This window comes from Geotrypetes seraphini, chromosome 1 (genome assembly GCF_902459505.1).
Source record: "Geotrypetes seraphini chromosome 1, aGeoSer1.1, whole genome shotgun sequence".
Lineage (NCBI taxonomy): Eukaryota > Metazoa > Chordata > Amphibia > Gymnophiona > Dermophiidae > Geotrypetes > Geotrypetes seraphini.
The window spans coordinates 164,612,436-164,631,758 of NC_047084.1; the positions used below are offsets into that span (position 1 = coordinate 164,612,436).

General features: G+C 46.6%; 1 protein-coding gene across 3 annotated transcripts in view; it reads left to right on the forward strand.

The window, feature by feature from the left end:
• Positions 1–19,323, forward strand: part of RBM46 (RNA binding motif protein 46) — a 144,609-nt gene that overhangs the window by 48,805 nt on the left and 76,481 nt on the right. For all 3 annotated transcript variants that reach the window (XM_033937983.1, XM_033936296.1, XM_033937180.1), the window contains one exon: positions 13,139–13,300. In XM_033937983.1, coding sequence (XP_033793874.1) covers positions 13,150–13,300 — 151 coding nt within the window. In that variant the 5' untranslated portion in view covers positions 13,139–13,149. The remainder of the gene's footprint in view (positions 1–13,138; positions 13,301–19,323) is intronic.

The following is a 19,323-nucleotide window of genomic DNA, read 5'->3' on the forward strand; positions in this document are numbered from 1 at the left end:
TTTCATCTAAACCAATCCATTGTTCTTCCAAAGTTGTTTCCAAAGCCTCATTCTCATCCTGGAGAAGTTGCTCTTCATACTGTAGACTGTAAACGTGCTTTGGCCTTCTATTTGGAATGCACCAAACCACACAGAACTGCTCCTCAACTTTTTCTCTCCTTCGATCCCAATAAGTTGGGCCATCCTATTTCTAAGCGTACCATCTCCAACTGGATGGCTGCTTGTATCTCATTCTGCTATGCCCAGGCTGGATTACCCCTACACAGTAAAGTCACAGCCCATAAGGTTAGAGCTATGGCAGCTTCAGTAGCTTTCCTCAGATCTACACCTATTGAGGAAATTTGTAGAGCTGCTACTTGGTCCTCAGTTCATACCTTCACTTCTCACTATTGTCTGGACACTTTCTCCAGACGGGATGGACAATTTGGCCAAACAGTATTAGAAAATTTATTCTCCTAAATTGCCAACACTCCCACCATCCAAATCTGGTTAGCTTGGAGGTCACCCATATGTGAGAATAGGCTGCCTGCTTGTCCTGGGATAAAGCACAGTTACTTACTGTAACAGGTGTTATCCAGGGACAGCAGGCAGCTATTCTCACAACCCACCCACCTCCCCTGGTTGGCTTCTCTGCTAGCTATCTGAACTGAGGTGATGTGCCCTACGCTGGGCGGGAAGGCACTCGTGCATGTGCGGTGCAGGCGACTTGAAACTTCGAGTTTCTTCAAGCAAGTCTGCTTGTGAAGCGTCCGCATCCACGCTCTGTCGATGACATCACCCATATGTGAGAATAGCTGCCTGCTGTCCCTGGATAACACCTGTTACGGTATGTAACTGTGCTTTCCGGCCAGCTGAAATATAGCTTTATAAAGAGCGGATCTGGAGACGTTGTTTAGAGAGGAGCCCCTTTATCGTTGTTCCATTCTGAGCATTTGTTGCCGATATAAGGTACGAGATTAAGCTTTTTAGGTAGTTATGAATGAGCAATTTAAGGTATAGAGAAGTGATAGAGAATATAAGATTGATAACGCAAATAAAGTTATATGAATGATGATGCTTTATATGTTTTAATGATCTTAATAGTGACCCCTCCTGTTGAAGAGCTGAAACTCGAGTTGGGGGGCCATGGATTTTAATTTGGTGATTTAAGTTTTTACACTAGCACTGCTGCACATTTTTGAGCACTGGGCACAGGCACATTCGGAAGTCACTTAATCCTCCAGAGCCCCAGGTACGTTAGATAGATTGTGAGCCTGCCAGGACAGATAGGGAAAATGCTTGAGTACCCGATTGTAAAACCGCTTAGATAACCTTGATAGGCGGTATATAAAATCTTAATAAACTTGAAACTTGGAAACTGTGGTTACCGAACTCCCAACTTGATAGATTTCAGATAAGTCATTTTACAATTATTTGTGTGTTTAGGGTTGGGTTAGGAACAGTAAAGGCAATGATGGTCCCTATAATAACCACAGTTAGGTGTTATCATCTAATTAAAGGTTATGTGGTCTGAGCACTTTACTATTAAATTAGAAGATTATATATATAAGAAGAGCTGTGATAGATTGGCAATATTGTTGAATCTTTTATCACAGATTCTATCATTCAATATCTCCCTTTGTTTATGAAGTAAATTCTTTACACAAACATTGACTCCCTCAGTACCGATCCAGCTGGCTCTCCAGAGCAGTATCAACGTTCCACGCCTAAACGTAGACCACATCGTAGGTCCAGTTCTCCATCGAGGCCCCACTCCAGTTCATAGAGGCATTGTCATTCTTCCTTCTCATCTCAACGCTCCAAGGCCAGTAAGCATCGTTCTTCAGGAATTTCGAAAAGAAAGCACCGCTCTCATTCACGGTCTTCCAAGCGTAAAAGAGTGTCATGTCGTTCATCCTCCTCGGCATCGATCCTCTCAATGCACTTCTTCACCAAAGCCTTTTTATGACTGATTTACAGTCTGACTCAGCTGAGGACTTACTCGAGTCTACAACAGAGACTTATGACAGTACCTCGAAAAAGTCTCCAAGGGCTAAATCTCCTACTAAAAGACTTTCCTTTACAAAATTTATTCGGCAGTTGGGCAAAGAGCTCCCAGTTAAGCTAGAAGCTGACTCTGCCTACAGTGCTGAATTCTTGGAGGCTTCAGATTATGATGAGCCTCCTAATGAATTTCTCAGGCTACCTTTGCATGGTAATCTCAGAGACTCTTCACAAGAACTGGGTAAAGCCCCTAATCATTACAGTGGCTCCCAGATTATTGGACGCTCTATATCACATGGGTCAAACACAAGGACCGTGGGCTGAATCCGGCCTGCCTGGCCTTTTTATGTGGCCTGCGGCAATGCTCCCAAATTCCCCCTTCTCAGAGCCCAGCATATAGAAACATAGAAACATAGAAAGTTGACGGCAGATAAGGGCTATAGCCCATCAAGTCTGCCCACACCATTTACCCACCCTCTTAAGTCTACTGACCCCCTAAAGTACAATTTAATTATACTGTCACTCTACTGACCCGCTCATTCAAGTCCTAGTGACCCTATCCCTTGGCATGACCTCGTAGGGATCCCACATAGGTATCCCATTTGTTCTTGAAGTCTGGGATGCTGCGTGCCTCGACCACCTGTACTGGAAGCTTGTTCCAATGCTCAATCACTCTCTCCGTGAAGAAGTACTTCCTGGCGTCTCCACGAAACTTCCCTCCCTTGAGTTTGAGCGGATGTCCTCTTGTGGTCGAGGGTCCCTTGAGAAGAAAGATATCATCTTCCACCTCGACCCGTCCCGTGATGTACTTAAATGTCTCAATCATGTCTCCCCTCTCCCTACGCTCTTCGAGAGTGTAGAGCTGCAATTTGCTCAGTCTTTCTTCGTACGGGAGACCCTTTAGCCCCGAGACCAACCTGGTGGCCATCCGCTGAACCGATTCAATTCTGAGCACATCCTTACGGTAATGTGGCCTCCAGAATTGCACACAGTATTCCAGATGAGGTCTCACCATGGCTCTGTACAATGGCATCATGACTTCAGGTTTCCTGTTGACGAAGCTTCTCTTGATACAACCTATCATCTGCCGTGCTTTAGATGAAGCCTTCTCCACTTGAGTGGCTGCTTTCATGTCAGCACTGATTATTACTCCTAAGTCTCGTTCTTCTGTAGTCCTGGTTAAAGTTTCTCCATTCAGGGTGTAGGTTCTGCAAGGATTTCCGTTACCGAGATGCATGACCTTACATTTCTTGGCGTTGAAGCCCAGCTGCCAGATCAAGGACCATCTTTCTAAAGTACGCAGGTCTTGCTCCATAGCATCCTGTAGATTATAGCCGTTTACTATATTGCATAGTTTGGCGTCATCAGCGAATAAGGTTATCTTGCCTTGAAGCCCTTGAGTCAGATCCCCAATGAATATGTTGAAGAGGAGTGGGCCCAGGACTGAACCCTGTGGCACTCCGCTAGTCACCTCTGACATTTTAGAGAAGGTACCATTAACCACCACCCTCTGAAGTCTGCCACTAAGCCAATCTTTAACCCATGCAGTTAGAGTCTCTCCTAATCCCATCGATTTCATCTTGTTCAGCAGCCTGCGGTGTGGGACGCTGTCAAACGCTTTGCTGAAGTCCAGGTACACGACGTCCAAGGACTCTCCTGAGTCCAGTCTTCTTGTTACCCAGTCAAAGAAGCTGATTAGATTGGACTGGCATGACCTACCCTTGGTGAATCCATGTTGGCTGGGATCCCGGAGATTTCCCTCGTTCAGGATCGTATCTAATTTATATTTAATTAGTGTTTCCATGAGTTTGCACACTATTGAGGTGAGGCTTACCGGTCTATAGTTCGCAGCCTCAGCCTTGCAACCCTTTTTATGTAGAGGAACGACGTTGGCTGTTTTCCAGTGTTGGTACTTCCTTTCACGCCAGTCTGACGTCACCATCATGCCGGAAAGTCTGCCGGCTTTGGCAGCAATTTGGCAGTGTTGTTCATGGCTCCCTCTCCTGTCTTCCATCTGCCGAGGTCCACCCGGTCGGAAACAGGAAGTTGCACATCATCGGAGACGGACCACGGCAGGCGAAAAGCAGGAGGAGGAGCCACATACAACATTCCTGAATTGCTGAGGCTGACAGATTCCTCGGCTTGGTGGCGACATCGGACCGGTGCTGGAGGGAAAGATATGCCGGTCTGTGAGGAGAGAGGGACCGGCGCTGGAAGGAAAGACATGCTGGGCTGTAAGGAGAGAGGGACCAGCGCTAGAGGGAAAGGCAAGCTAGGCTGTGAGGAGAGAGGGATTGGCGCTGGAGGGAAGAGCAAGCTGGGCTGAAAGGAGAGCAAGATGAAGGGAGAGAGGTTGGACCTGGGGTAGTGTGAAGGAAGTGGGAAGAAGATACTTGAAGAGAGAACCGTTGGGAAGAGAAAGGGAGAAATGGTGGACCTGGGGGGATGGAGGGAGGCAGGCAATCATACAAGGGGAGAGATGGGATGGGGGCATTGGGAAGGGAAAGAGAGAAGTTGGAACTAGAGATGGAAAAGAGGGAGAAATGTTAGGCCTGGTGGTAGAAGGGAGAAAGAGATACAGCATCTCTCTCTCTCTCTTTTTTTTTCCTTCCATCTCATTCAGCATCAAGGGGGAGGGAAGAAGAACAACAGAAAAGAGAGAGCAAAATGTTAGACCAAGAGGAGAGAGGAGGAGAGATAGAACGAAATAGGAGGCTGGGAAAAGAGTGAGATGGGAAATGGGAGAGCTACAGAATAAGAGAAGATGGAAAATTGATAGGTAAATGAAAATTTTAAAAGGAGAAAGATGAGAAAGAGGGCAAGATTTGAGTGGACAGAGGCAGAAAAGAAAAAAGGAGAAAAGTTGAAAGGGAAAAATCAATATGCTAGAGACAAAGACTAGAGCAAGAGAGAAGAAGAGAAAAAAATGGACAGCAGGCACTGGAATAATTAGAAGATAGACAAAATCAGAAAGAGAAACTGGGATTAAAAGCAAAATGACCAGACAACAAAAGGTAGAAAAAATAATTTTATTTTCTATTTTGCGATTACAATATATCAAATTTGAAATGTGTATCCTGCCAGAGCTGGTGCTAGACAGCAAGCGTGAACTAGGTCTTAAAAGAGAGGAAAAGTCTTACTTATTTTGTAGTTGGCCTGTAGTTGGAGAGGTTGTATCCCCATACTTCTACTAAGACTAAGAACATAAGAAGCGCCATCTCGGGATCAGACTTTCGGTCCATCAAGTCCGGCGATCCGCACACTCGGAGGCCCTGCCAGGTGTACACCTGGTGTAATTTTTAGTCACCCATATCCTTCTATGTCTCTCGTAAGGAGATGTGCATCTAGTCTCGACCAGTTTGCGAGCATTCCCCGATCAATCTCCCACCCGATCCGATCTGCCCATGCAAATGAGGGGAAATGGCATGCATAAGTAGGAAGGCAGCAATTCCCTAAACAGAAGGAACACCGATTGGGCGCGCAGTGTGGGGTTTGGTGGCGGCGATTGATCTGATGCACTGGGGTCCACACTGCGCGTCGACAAAGGAGGGGGGTAAGTATCTTAATAAAAAAATCTGGCCCATGACTTAGGCTGTGTTTTAGATTTCGGTCCCTTATGTGATTTGAGTTTGACACCCCTGTTCTATATAAAATATTTTCTTCTCCGGGTTTTGATAAATCACAGCTTCAGCACCAGTCACAAGTGGTAGAGTCAACTTTGAAAACATCTACTTCATCGAGAGTCTATGCCTCGATACCACCAGGGCGTGAAGGCGCACTATGGACAAATTTGGACGTTGCAGGTACCAAAATTCTATTTTGGCGAATAGAGTTCTAAATTACAATTTCTATATTTCCTGCTATGTAAAGCACCTTCTTAAGAAATTGCCTTCTTTTGATAGATACGTTCATCAACAACATTTACAGGAATTTCATCATATCTCATACCCTTGCCCTAGCTAGAAGATATATGGCAAGATTGGCTTATGATGTGTTTGAATTATTTTCAAGAGCCTCAGCTATGTCAGCTAAGAGTCTCAGATATGAACATCAGTCTTCAGGACAGATTAGCCAATATCCCCTGCTTGGGGGAGGAATTGTTTGGTGACTATTGAAAATGCCACACAAAAGCTCACTGATTATGAGAAACATTGGGATGCTTTGGTTAAATCCAAATCTAAGCCTTAGAAACATAGAAACATAGAAATAGACGGCAGATAAGGGCCACGGCCCATCTAGTCTGCCCACCTTAATGTCCCTCCCCTACCTTTGCCCTGTGAATAGATCCCATGTGCCGATCCCATTTGGCCTTAAAATCAGGCACGCTGCTGGCCTCAATCACCTGTAGTGGGAGACTATTCCAGCGATCAACCACTCTTTCAGTGAAAAAGAATTTCCTGGTGTCACCTCGTAGTTTCCCGCCCCTGATTTTCCACGGATGCCCTCTTGTTGTCGTTGGACCCCTGAAAAAGAAGATATCTTCCTCCGCCTCGATGCGGCCCATAAGATACTTGAACGTCTCGATCATGTCTCCCCTCTCTTTGCGCTCCTCGAGCGAGTATAGCTGTAATTTGTCAAGCCGTTCTTCGTATGGAAGATCCTTGAGTCCCGAGACCATCCGGTGGCCATTCTCTGCACCGTCTCCAGTCTCAGCACATCCTTGCGATAATGCGGCCTTCAGAATTGCACACAGTATTCCAGGTGGGGCCTCACCATGGATCTATACAATGGCATATTGATGTCCGCCTTACGACTGACGAAACCCCTTCGTATGCAGCCCATGATTTGTCTTGCCTTGGACGAAGCCTGCTCCACTTGATTGGCAGACTTCATGTCCTCACTGACGATTACCCCCAAGTCTCATTCTGCTACCATTATTGCTAGGATCTCGCCAGGGTATAAGACTTGCATGGATTTTGGCTGCCCAGGTGCATAACTTTGCATTTTTTGGCATTGAAGCTGAGTTGCCATGTCCTAGACCATTGCTCCAGTAGGAGTAGGTCGTGCATCATGTTGTCGGGCATTGAATCTCCGTCTGTTGTGCATTTGCCCACTACATTACTTAGTTTGGCGTCATCAGCGAATAATGTTATTTTACCTCGAAGCCCTTCTGCCAAGTCCCTTATAAAGATGTTGAATAGGATTGGGCCCAAGACTGAGCCCTGTGGCACTCCACTGATCACCTCCGTCATTTCGGAGGGGTGCCATTCACCACCACCCTTTGAAGCCGACCTCCAAGCCAGTTCCCAACCCATTGCGTCAATGTGTCACCTAATCCTATAGAACTCATCTTGCTCAGCAATCTGCGGTGTGGTATGCTATCGAATGCTTTGCTAAAGTCCAGGTACACGATGTCCAGGGACTTCCCAATATCCAGCTTCCCCGTCACCCAGTCAAAGAAGCTGATCAGGTTGGATTGGCAGGATCTCCCCTTAGTAAATCCATGTTGTCGGGGATCCCGTAGATTCTCCTCATCCAGGATCTTATCTAATTGGTGTTTGATTAGAGTTTCCATTAGTTTGCTCACTATCGATGTTAGACTCACTGGTCTGTAGTTTGCTGTCTCCATCTTTGAGCCTTTCTTGTGGAGTGGAATGACGTTAGCCGTCCTCCAGTCCAACGGGACGCTGCCTGTACTAAGGGAGAGGTTGAAGAGCGCGGACAGTGGCTCCGCCAAGACATCACTCAGCTCCCTAAGCACCCTGGGGTGCAGGTTGTCCGGCCCCATTTATTTGTTAACCTTGAGCTTTGACAGCTCACCATAGACACTGCTGGGCGTAAACTCAAAGTTACTAAACGGGTCAACTGAGCCAACCCTTGTCTGTAGCTGAGGGCCGAGCCCCGGCGCTTCTTGGGTGAAGACTGAGCAGAAGTATTCATTTAATAGTTGGGCTTTTTCCGAATCCTTTTCCACATAGTCTCTGTCTGGTTTCCTAAGACGTACAATCCCGCCTGAGTTTTTTCTTCTATCACTGATATACCTGAAGAAGGATTTATCTCCCTTCTGGATGTTCTTTGCCAGAGACTCCTCCATGTGGAATTTAGCCTCCCTGACTGCTGTTTTGACGGCTTTTGATTTGGCCAGGTAGTCTGCTCTAGAGTCCTGCTTCCCCGATTGTTTGTAATAGATGAATGCTTTTTTCTTCTCCTTGATGAGGTCTGAGATCTCTGCAGTAAACCACTGTGGCTTATTGTTCCTTCGCCGTTTACTTACTGATTTAACATAGCGGTTTGTTGCTTCTTCTATGGTTGCTTTCAAAGTCGACCACATTTCTTCCACGTTATCGGTTTCTGCTTGGCTTTGTAGCGCCTGGTGAACGAAGTCTCCCATTTCTTTGAAATTTGTGTCCTTGAATTTGAGGACCTTGGTCAGTGTGGTAGATTTAGTGAAACCTTTCCTGAGATTGAACCATACCATGTTGTGGTCACTGGAGGCCAATGTGTCGCCCACCGAGACCTCTGTGACACTTTCTCCACTAAATCTTTTAAGCCACCTTAAGATGTTTTTCTTTGAAACCAGCTGCTCCTAGACCACAGCAGAAAAACCAAAAATCTCAAATCAGCAGCTCCTCAAAAGCCTGCAGCCTCTTCCACAACCAAATGGAGGTCGGCTCCAGCTGTATTATCTTCATTGGGAACTGATAACCATAGACCCCTGGGTGCTAAAAGTCATTCGAGAGGGATACTCTCTTCACTTCATCACTATGCCTCCAGGCCATCCGCCAAGAGAGTCTTCTTTCATCCCTCAGCAGACGTCCCTTCTTCTTTGGGAGATAGAATCCCTCCTTCTCAATGCTATAGAAGATGTTCCACCTGCACAGAGAAACTACGGATTTTACTACCTGTATTTTCTCATCCCAAAGAAGATGGGAGGTCTACGTCCAATCTTAGACCTCAGAGGCCTCAACAGATTTCTAGTGAAGGAAAAGTTTTGGATGTTGTCCCTGGCAACTTTATATACTCCTAGATTGCAACAACTGGCTAAGCTCTCTAGATAATACTCACATTTTCAGTTAATCCAACCTCCGGGAAATTCCTCAGATTTCAAGTAGCACAGTTCTATTATCAATACAAGGTCCTGCCCTTTGGCCTTGCATCCTTTTCCAGAGTATTCATCAAGTGCCTGGTGGTAGTGGTAGCTGCATTGGGGACACATGGTCTCCAGGTGTTTTTCTATCTGGACGATTGGCTGATCAAAGATCCAACCTCTCAAGGGGTGATTGCAGCGACTCGCTTAACAATTCTCTTCCTTTAGCAATTGGGGTTCAAAATCAATTTTTCCAAATCTCAACTTCAACCCTCTCAGAATCTGCAATTCATCAGAGCTCTGCTAGACACCATTCATCTCAGAGCATTTCTCCCTCAGCAAAGACTAGAAAATTTGGTTCAGCTTTGCACTCAGGCTTCTCACCTATCATCACTCTCAGCTAGGAAAATGATGGTACTGCTGGGTCACATGGCTTCCATGATGCATGTTACTCCATTTGCGAGACTTCATCTCTGAGCACCTCAATGGACTCTCGCATCTCGGTGGTCTCAAATTCTTTTTTCAAGTTTCAAGTTTATTAGGATTTTATATACCGCCTATCGAGGTTATCTAAGCGGTTTTTACAATCAGGTACTCAAGCATTTTCTCGACCCACCCTGTCGACACATTTTGATCACTCCTTCACTTCGACAATCTCTGTAATGGTGGATGAACTCTTCCAATCTATCCAGAGGATAAGAACATAAGAATTTCCTCTGCTGGGCCAGACAGTGGCCCATCGTGCCCAGCAGTCCGCTCAAGCAGCGTCCCCAGGTCAAAGACCAGTGCTCTAAATGAGTCCAGCCTCACCTGTGTACGTTCCAGTTTAGTAGGAACTTGTCCAACTTTGTCTTGAATCCGTGGAGTGTGTTTTCCCCTATAACAGACTCCGGAAGAGCATTCCAATTTTCTACCACTCCCTGAGTGAAGAAGAACTTCCTTACGTTTGTATGGAATCTATCCCCTTTCAACTTTAGAGAGTGCCCTCTCGTTCTCCCTACCTTGGAGAGGGTGAACAATCTGTCTTTATCCCTTCAGTATTTTGGCATCCATCATATGAGTGATCTACTCTGAGATCTGAAGAGACTTGTTCTGGCGGAGAGCACACTCCCTGAAGCCATCAGCGCAGACTGCTGCAAGCTGGTTCTGTCCAGGGAAACAGCATCTGAAGACCACCAAGAGAGGAGGAAATCCTGTAGAGGGCGCATATGCACTCAGGCCCAGGGGACCACCTCCAAGGAGGCTGCCATAGACCTCAGCACCTGCAGACAATGCTAGGCCATGGGAGATGGAAGGCCCAGTAGATCACAGATCTGCTGCTGAAGTTTCTGTCTGCGTGGCTCAGGAAGAAATACATGACCTTGCCGGGTATTGAAGAGAAGGTCCAGATACCCCAAGATCTGTGACAGTCAACTGGCTCTTTTAAAAGTTGACAATCCAACCCAAGCGCTGTAGCAGAGACACTATCATCTCCACTGCACGTTTGCACTCGTGTTGAGACAGAGTCCAGATCAATTAGTCGTCCAAATAAGGATGGACCTTGACACCCTGCCGATGGAGAAATGCCGCTACAACCACCATCACCCTTGATGAAAGTGCGGGGAGTTGTCGCAAGCCCAAAGGGAAGAGCCACGAACTGGAAATGCTGTTGTAGAACATGGAAACGCAGAAACCTGTGATGCTTCAAAAAGATTGGAATATGGATGTAAGCTTCCGTAAGATTCAAGGACGCTAGAAACATCCCTGGAGAGAAAGCAGCAATGACTGTGGACACGGTTTCCATTTGGAAATGAGAAATCTGCAGGAAGTGATTGACCAGTTAGAGATTCGGAATGGGACTCAAGTCCTTCAAGCAATTCTTTGGCACAATAAAGTATAAGGAGTTTCTGCCTAGGCCCAATTCGTGTTCTGAAAATGGGTTCTATTGCTCGGATGTCCAAGAGATGCTGCAGGGTAGCACACACAATTGACTCCTCCAGCCGACCTGCCAGCAAGTCCAGAAACAAATCCGGAGGCAGGCAAAAGAAGTCTTATCTTGTGCACTAGTGCTGCCTGAGTCAGGAAAAAAAATTTCAATTTGATTCAGCTTATTGAATCGATTTTTTTCAATTCAATTTTCCTGCCCAAGTGGGTGTGTTGTTTGTTTTTTTTCCCCAAACATCCTGGTGGAATTATTTTATAGCCTCTTCACCCCTTTTGCCTTCTCCTAACCACACTGACGCTATGGTGTAAACAAAATAAACAAAAAATACTTTTCCTCTGTGTCTGTTAAATCCTAGCTCATGTTTGCGGTCTAACACCAGCTCTGACAGGATACACTTTTCAAATATAACATATTGTAATCACAAAAAAGACTATAAAATTATTTTTTCTACCTTTTGTTGTCTGGTCATTATTCAAATCTTATTGGTCCCAGGCTCTGGTTGTCTTCTGTTAACTTGCTTGCCAGGGTCTCCTTTCTTCTTTCTCCATGCTAACCATCCATCTTCTATCTCTGTCCTCCCCTTCCATTTCCCTTCCCTCCCCTGGAGGTCTGGTATCTTTCCTTTTTTTCATCTCCATCCATAGATCCACAGCGATTGGCTGGCCTGGAACTTCCTTTCTGACATCAGAATTGACGTCAGGAGGGAAGGCTTGTGGGCCTGGCGCTTGTGCAGTGGCTGCACGCACTTGGTCTGTTACTGCGTTGGCATCGGGGAAGCAGGGAGAAATCGGCGGTGGTGGGGGGGGGCAGAGAGAGAAAAAGAAAGGGGGCAGGGAGAGAGAAAGAAAGGGGGGGCAGGGAGAAAGAAAGAAAGAAAGGGGGGGTCAGGGAGAGAAAGAAAGAAAGGGGGCAGGGAGAGAGAAAGAAAGGGGGCAGGGAGAGAGAAAAAAATGGGAGGGGGCAGGGAGAGAGGAAGAAAAGGTTTAAAGTTTTGGAAGGGAATGGGGTGTGTTGGTTGGCAGGGGGCAGGCAGGGAGAGAGGAAGAAAAAGTTGGATTCATGGAGGGACAGAGAGAGATGTTGATTGGGGAATGGAACGAGGTCTGGAGGAGAGGAAGTATGCAGGAGGCAGAAAGAAGGGAAGAAATATTGGATGCACAGTCAGAAGGAAGTGCAACCAGAAACTCATGAAATCACCAGACAACAAAGGTAGGAAAAATGATTTTATTTTCAATTTAGTGATCAAAATGTGTCTGTCTTGAGAATTTATATCTGTTGTCTATATTTTGCACTATGGTCCCTTTTACTAAACCGCAATAGTGTTTTTTTAGCAAAGGGAGCCTATGAGTTTTGGAAGTAGTTCGGGGCATTCAGTGCAGCTCCCTACACTAAAAACTGCTATTGTGGTTTAGTAAAAGGGGAGGAGAGCGTTATATTTGTCTATTTTTGTATAGTTTTTACTGAGGTGACATTGCATATTTTAAAGTCATTGCCTTGACCTCTGAAAACCCCCTGAATATAAATGATAATTAACATTTTCTATGCTTTGTGTTTTGTTAACATTTTATTGTTGGTAGATCATTTTGACTTGGTCATTTTAAAAGTAGCTCGCAAGCCAAAAAAGTGTGGGCACCCCTACCCTAGCATTTGTGAGTAAAGGCACTGGCTAATCATGAGTTAGACAGGGCCATTTTTGCTGATAGTGGTTTTGAGACGGAAACAATTGGGTATTGCTGCTTTTCAAAGCATCATGCGGTAAACATGGAAGGATGAAAGTCTGGAGTGGAGAAAGTTGATATGGGGTCTTTTGGTTTTTTTTTGGTCAAAGTAGTTGGTAGGAGCAATACTTTCAGGGTGGTGGTGGTGGGCGGTGTTAAGCTGAGGGATTTTTTGATACTGACTTTTCTCACTATTAGGAATGTTTTTCAGGGGTGCTTAGAAAGATGCTTCCTTTCTATTTTTGTCCATTTACCAGGGAAAGACATGGGGAAATCTCAGGATCTATTACTGTTTTAAAATTATTTTTTAAAAGGTCATGGCCTTGGGCTATGATTGTGAACCAGGTAAATCCTGTGGGAACTAACACATTAAAACCTGTCATTTTAACACAGCTTCTTAAATAGTCCATTTTTATTAAAATAATTTTATGGATTTTGGATAATTTGTATTCAGTTATGTTACAGTTCTGCTTTTCTATTTTAAAGCTGCTGCAATTATGAATGATGAAAGTTCAGATATTACAAATGGATGCAGCAAAGCACGAACTGGGACACAGAATGAAGCTGCTTTATTGGCTCTAATGGAAAAGACTGGGTACAACATGGTACAAGAAAATGGGCAAAGGAAATTTGGTGGTCCTCCACCTGGTAAGCATATATATTATGTTTGTAAATAGAATTTACATTCATTTTGTATGTTTCTTGTAGTGCTAATACAATGTTGCAGTGTTCTTCCTAGCGACTTTTAGCTGGGCGCTCCGCTCGGCTAATTTAAGTGAGCGCCTGGCTGTGAATTTCAGACAGACAGTCTGGAGAGGCACTTGTTAAATAGTGAAACAACAATTACCTTTCAAAATCTAGTTGACGGGACTACAGCAGTTCTCTGAATCTCTCCGATATTTTGGGCTACTTTTTGGCCGGTTCCGGACCTCCTATTGCTGAGGGGTTGTTTTTTTTTTTTCATTGGTTCAGCTCCAGCACAACGGGCCAATCACAAACGACCTTAGAACTCTGAGGTTGTTTGCAATTGGTCCATTGTGCCCTAGCTGAGCCAATGAAAATTCCGGCGGGGGGACCTTCGACTTTGAGAAAGACACGTGCTGCCATCGGTAATGGAAGAGCGCCAACACTAATGAGCCCTGATGCGGCAGCTGGTGGTGACCATAGGCTGCAACTCAAGCCAGGGCTCAGTGGACGTGAACATGAGCCATTCGAGCTTTATCTTGCACCGGCACCTACAGCTCAGCTTCCAGGAGCCACACTTCTACCTGCGCTGCCTGGGCAAGAACGGCATCTTCGTGGACGGGGTCTTTCAGAGGAGGGTGCGCTGGCGCTGCAGCTGCCCAGGCAGTAAACACACCGGTCAGCTCGCCAGGGCAGGGGGGTGGGCTCTGTGGCTGATTAAGCCCGGGGAAAGGTCATTTCCATTGGGTTTTAGCATTTTGGAAAAGTTGGCTCCTGTGGTCTGGATCGGGAGGGGGCTGCTCTCCCACCCCCTACAGAAATACATGCAGAGGGATTGGGGAGCGTGACCCCTAAACCCTCGAGCCTGTCCTGTGATGCATCTTCATAAGTCTGTGTGGTTGCATGTGATCTTGTCTATCTTGGTGGAATTCTTTTCAATTTGATTTAGGGATTTTATCCCAGGACAAGCAGGCAGGTATTCTCACATATGGGTGACGTCATCCGAAGGAGCCTCGATGCGGACGCCTCACAAGCAGACTTGCTTGAAGAAACTAGAAGTTTCAAGTCGCCCACACCGCGCATGCATGAGTGCCTTCCTGCCCAGTGCACAGAGTGCATCTCCTCAGTTCTTAGTTTTCCGCAGAGCCAAGAAGTCTGTCTTTTTGGCTCTCTTCGGTAACTTCGTACGTTCATGCCTTCTCTCACTGCGGTTTGTGTTTTATTTTTCTCACGAATCGCTGTGTTTTTACTTTTCTTTCTTTAAAAAAAAAAATAAAATTTGGTTTCCGTTCGTTCGTCTGGTACAGGCCGCTCGGCCGCAGCCTGCGGGCTTCAACTTTGCGTCGGCTGTCTTTTTGTCTATGCCCCTGCCTGTTTCAAACGGTGTTGCAAGTGCAAGCGCACGATATCTCTCACGGACCCTCACGGATGCTGCCTCAAGTGCCTTGGGCCGAAGCATCATCCTATCTTGTGCCTGCCTTGCCAAACACTTAAGCCTCGTGCTTTTAAGCGTCGTTGCATCCTGGTGGATAGCCTCTTCGCGATGGAGTCTACTAATCCCTCGACATCGAAGGCATCTTCAGCCTCAACCCCCGTCGAAGCCTCTGCCTCTACTGCTTCCACCTAGAGCCTCATCAGACCTTCGTCGTTTGGAGCGGCTCTTGCTTCAACACCCTCTGCTGCGATATCTTCTCCTGTCTCTTCAGGTCAGATAGCTCAGCACTCGGTTCCGCCAGTGGTGATTAAAGTGTCGAAGCCTCCCAAGTCGAAACTCTCACACCACTGTGCGGGACCCTTCAGCCAAGGCAGGTGGGCCGGTTTCAGACGCGGTACCCTCCTTGCCGGCTTCGTCCCAGACCTCTTTGGAGGAGCAGATTATTAAAGTCCTTACTAACATGGGACCCACACTGCTCACTTTTCTCCAGCCTGGGCCTGCAGCAGTCTCCCGCGAGGTCGAGCCGCCTTTGCCCCGGTTTGATCCTCCACACTCGATGCAGGGAGCAGAGTCTCTGCGAGTGTCAGGTCTGGCTTCCAAGCACGAAACGCATGGAGGAGATTCTATGTGAGTGCGTCGACCAGACACTCTACCAAGGCTGTCCAGTCTTCGAAAGTGCTTCGAGGCTCCTCTTCCACGCCTATAGATCTTCGATCTTCTGCTTCCGAGGCGACCTCTGCTCGGTCCTCGAGATCCAGTTCGAGGTACAGTTCTCGACACCACTCGAGGCCTGCTTCGAGGCATTCTTCCAGGCATCATTCCTCGAAGCCTCGATCCCCTCCGGCCTCGACAAGACCACCAACTCCTCGTTCCAGGTCTTCGATGCCGGCCCTCGAGGATATTCCGATTTCCAGTGCCTCGTCCAAGTCTCCAGGTTCCTTCACACCATGGTTTCCAGCCGAGGCTTCTACTTCTTCGACTCCAGCTGCCTTCTATTTGGAACGCACCAAACCACACAGAACTGCTCCTAAACTTTTTGTCTCCTTTGATCCCAATAAGTTGGGACATCCTATCTCTAAGCGTACCATCTCCCAACTGGATGGCTGCTTGTATCTCATTCTGCTATGCCCAGGCTGAATTTCCCCTACACAGTAGAGAGTCAGCCCATAAAGTCAGAGCAATGTCAGCTTCCGTAGCTTTCCTCATATCTACACCTATTGAGGAGATTTGCAAGGCTGCTACTTGGTCCTCAGTTCATACTTTCACGTCTCACTATTGTCTGGATATTTTCTCCAGACGGGATGGACAGTTTGGCCAAACAGTATTGCAAAATTTATTCTCCTAAATTGTCAACACTCCCACCATCCCATTCTGGTTAGCTTGGAGGTCACCCATATGTGAGAATAGGCTGCCTTTTGTCCTGGGATAAAGCACAGTTACTTACCGTAACAGGTGTTATCCAGGGACAGCAGGCAGCTATTCTCACAACCCACCCACCTCCCCTGGTTGGCTTCTCTGCTAGCTATCTGAACTGAGGAGACGCGCCCTGCGCTGGGCGGGAAAGCACTCGCACATGTGCAGTGTGGTCGACTCGAAACTTCTAGTTTCTTCAAGCAAGTCTGCTTGCGAGCTTCCACATCGGGCTTCGCTGATGACGTCACCCATATGTGAGAATAGCTGCCTGCTGTCCCTGGATAACACCTGTTACGGTAAGTAACTGTGCTTTTTCAGCAACCATATCCTGTGCCTTCTGTTCCTATTTTGGAGCCTCAGCCAGCCAGCCCCACCAATGGCCAGCAATGGCCAGCGATGTTGTGATAGTCTGATATACTTCCCAGCTGAACTTGACATAGCTCCACAACTGGATTGGAGCCTGGGAACCCCTGTCTGCTCATCTACCCAGGGGCCATCATTTCCCACAGAATGGCTGTAACAGCAGGAGCCTTTAGATATGGAGGAAGAATCTGACCTGCCTCTACCTCAGCAGGCTGTCACTGAGGAGCAGTCCTATCCAAAGTTTTTATAGAAGGTATCTTTTCTTCTGGATCTTAATCTGGGGTCAACTCCCTCAGGTAGCAAAGATTTCCAGACCATCCATCAATCCTGTAAGGCTCCAGTAACAAAGCTTATTGCCTTGCCAGTGTATCAGATCCTCAAAGATCTCCAACTTCATAATTGGCAAAAACCATGGTCAGTTTCCACGGCGTCCAGACGCCTACAAATTAAATATCAGGTGCATAAGGCACCTGGGCATGAATCCCTCCAACTTCCTCACCATTTGATGGTTTCAGAGTCAGCCATTAAAAAAGGTAAGGCCACAAGGTCCATCACTAATGCTCCTCTTTGTAAGTGAGAGAGGATAAAGCATGGAAGCTCTGGTCCCTGTAAGTCCTGACATTAGCAAGCCAGGTGAAGTGGGATACATCCCTGTAAGTCCTGACATTAGCAAGCCAGGTGAAGGGGGATGGGAGAAAGACAAAGATCACTTTTCTCTTTACAGAAAAACTGCCCTCATCCCCTGCAACTGACATCTACCTTATCTATCTCTGCAGATGATAGAAACAGTAGATTAACTATGGAAAGATATTTCACCATTAACTGAAGAGCATGCAAAGATGGAGAAATACGCTGTTTTATGAGTTCAATTAGCTACTGTAGAAGTAAAACTAGAGAAAAAGCAACAGGTCCTGAGGCTGTGGGCTAGCTGTGGTTTTACACCAAGGCCCACCTAGCCAGATACCATAAAGAGATAAACAGGCCATGGTCAGAAGACAGAATTCTCAGAAGAAAGAATTCATAAGAAAAATCATCTAATAGAAAGTATCGGAGATGTTTAAAGTTGGGAGGGGGGCTTGTGCTCGGAAATACTAATATGGTGGGGAAACAGGCATTTCGGGGAAAAGGTAGGTTTTACGGAAAACAGAGTGGACATATAACATGACGTAGGTGAGAATAGCCAATAAATGAATGTAGCTAGGCAGTAATGCATAAGTAAATAACCAATAAGGATGTATCATGTGATGTAAACCAACGTGGTGTTGGCCACTAAGAAATGTATAAAAACCAGGCCTTTAGAAGGGAGAGGTCAGAACAGACATCAGAGGACCTCTAGGCCTAGAGGTCACCTTCTGTTACGCTATATACTAAATGATTTATTCCTGTAAGGTGTTATTGATTGGATAAATAAATATATACTTATTGAAACCAGTATATAGCGTTCGAGGTCTCATTACCGAGGTAGGCCTGGACAGCTGCCTACATCATAAGGACTGTCGTCTTTTGGATTCTACAGGCTGCAAGGTCTACCAGGGCGCTATGCTCTCTTCAAGAATCATGGCTCAACAGCTTCAAATTTTGCATTTTCAGCATTCACGTTGCATACATTTTTGCTACACAAGGGCTCATCTGGAGCCCCATGGTTCCATTGGGGCCCATAGGCTGTGAGCTGCAGCAACTTCAACAGGACATTTGCAAAGCAGCTACCTGGTCATCTGTACATACTTTTACCGAACACTACTGCTTAGACCAAAGTTTAGCTCAAGATATTCGCTTTGGACAATCAGTTTTACGTAACGTCTTTGCATTATAGACTGTTTCCATCTCCCGTATGCTTACTCAGCTTGGGACTCACCAACAAGTGGGGCTGCATCTCCCCTACCTGTCTCCGGAGAAAGCAAAGTTGCTTACCTGTAATAGGTGTTCTCCTTAGATAGCAGAGGGATGCAGCCACACTTGCCCACCCACCATCCCCTCGTCTCCTCTTTTATGCTAGGAACAAAACTGACAGGAGCAGGGGAGGAGGCTCGAGGAGCAGGGCAATCCTGCACATGCTGAGTAAGCTCAAAAGCTTACTATATCTAGGGGAGAGTCTGATGCGATTGGCTCAGTCAGAGTCTTCACCAACAAGTGTGGCTCCATTCCCCTGCTGTCTACGGAGAACACCTGTTACAGGTAAGCAACTTTGCTGTCTGCCTTGGCCACCGGTTTCAATTTAGCCGTGGCGGTCGTCCAGTCCATGTCACGCCCGTTGACGGGTTTTAAAAAGTGCAGTCGCTGTGCTCGGCCCATCTCTGTGACTGACACATATCGCTGATGTCTCCAGTGTTTGGGGCCGTAGCACCGTCTTGAAACCTGCACGCGCTGTTCTTCCCCTCAGAAGAGGATTTTGAAAAACTGCATTCTTCAACAACAGAAACTTTTTGGTGTCGCTATGGAAGGGGAACCGACATCATCCCTACTGACACTGGTGGCGCCAACCAAGGCGACACCGCACATATCGACACTACCAGTAACATCTGACGTGCCTTCGGTGTTGTACCATACTGTCTCTGTAAGTAAGCCGGCTAAGATGCCTTCCCTTACTCCATCTGGGACTCAGGTTAAAATGGCACTGAGCCAAATCATGCCGACCTCGAAGAAGTCCTGTAAGCACCTAGTTCCGATCTCGGTGAGTGCCTCAAAATCAGCCTCCTCATCGCTGGACCGGAGCACTGCACCAGTGGTACTGGCAAAAAAGCAAACGGTACCGGTGCTCTCCCTTAAGCAAAAAATT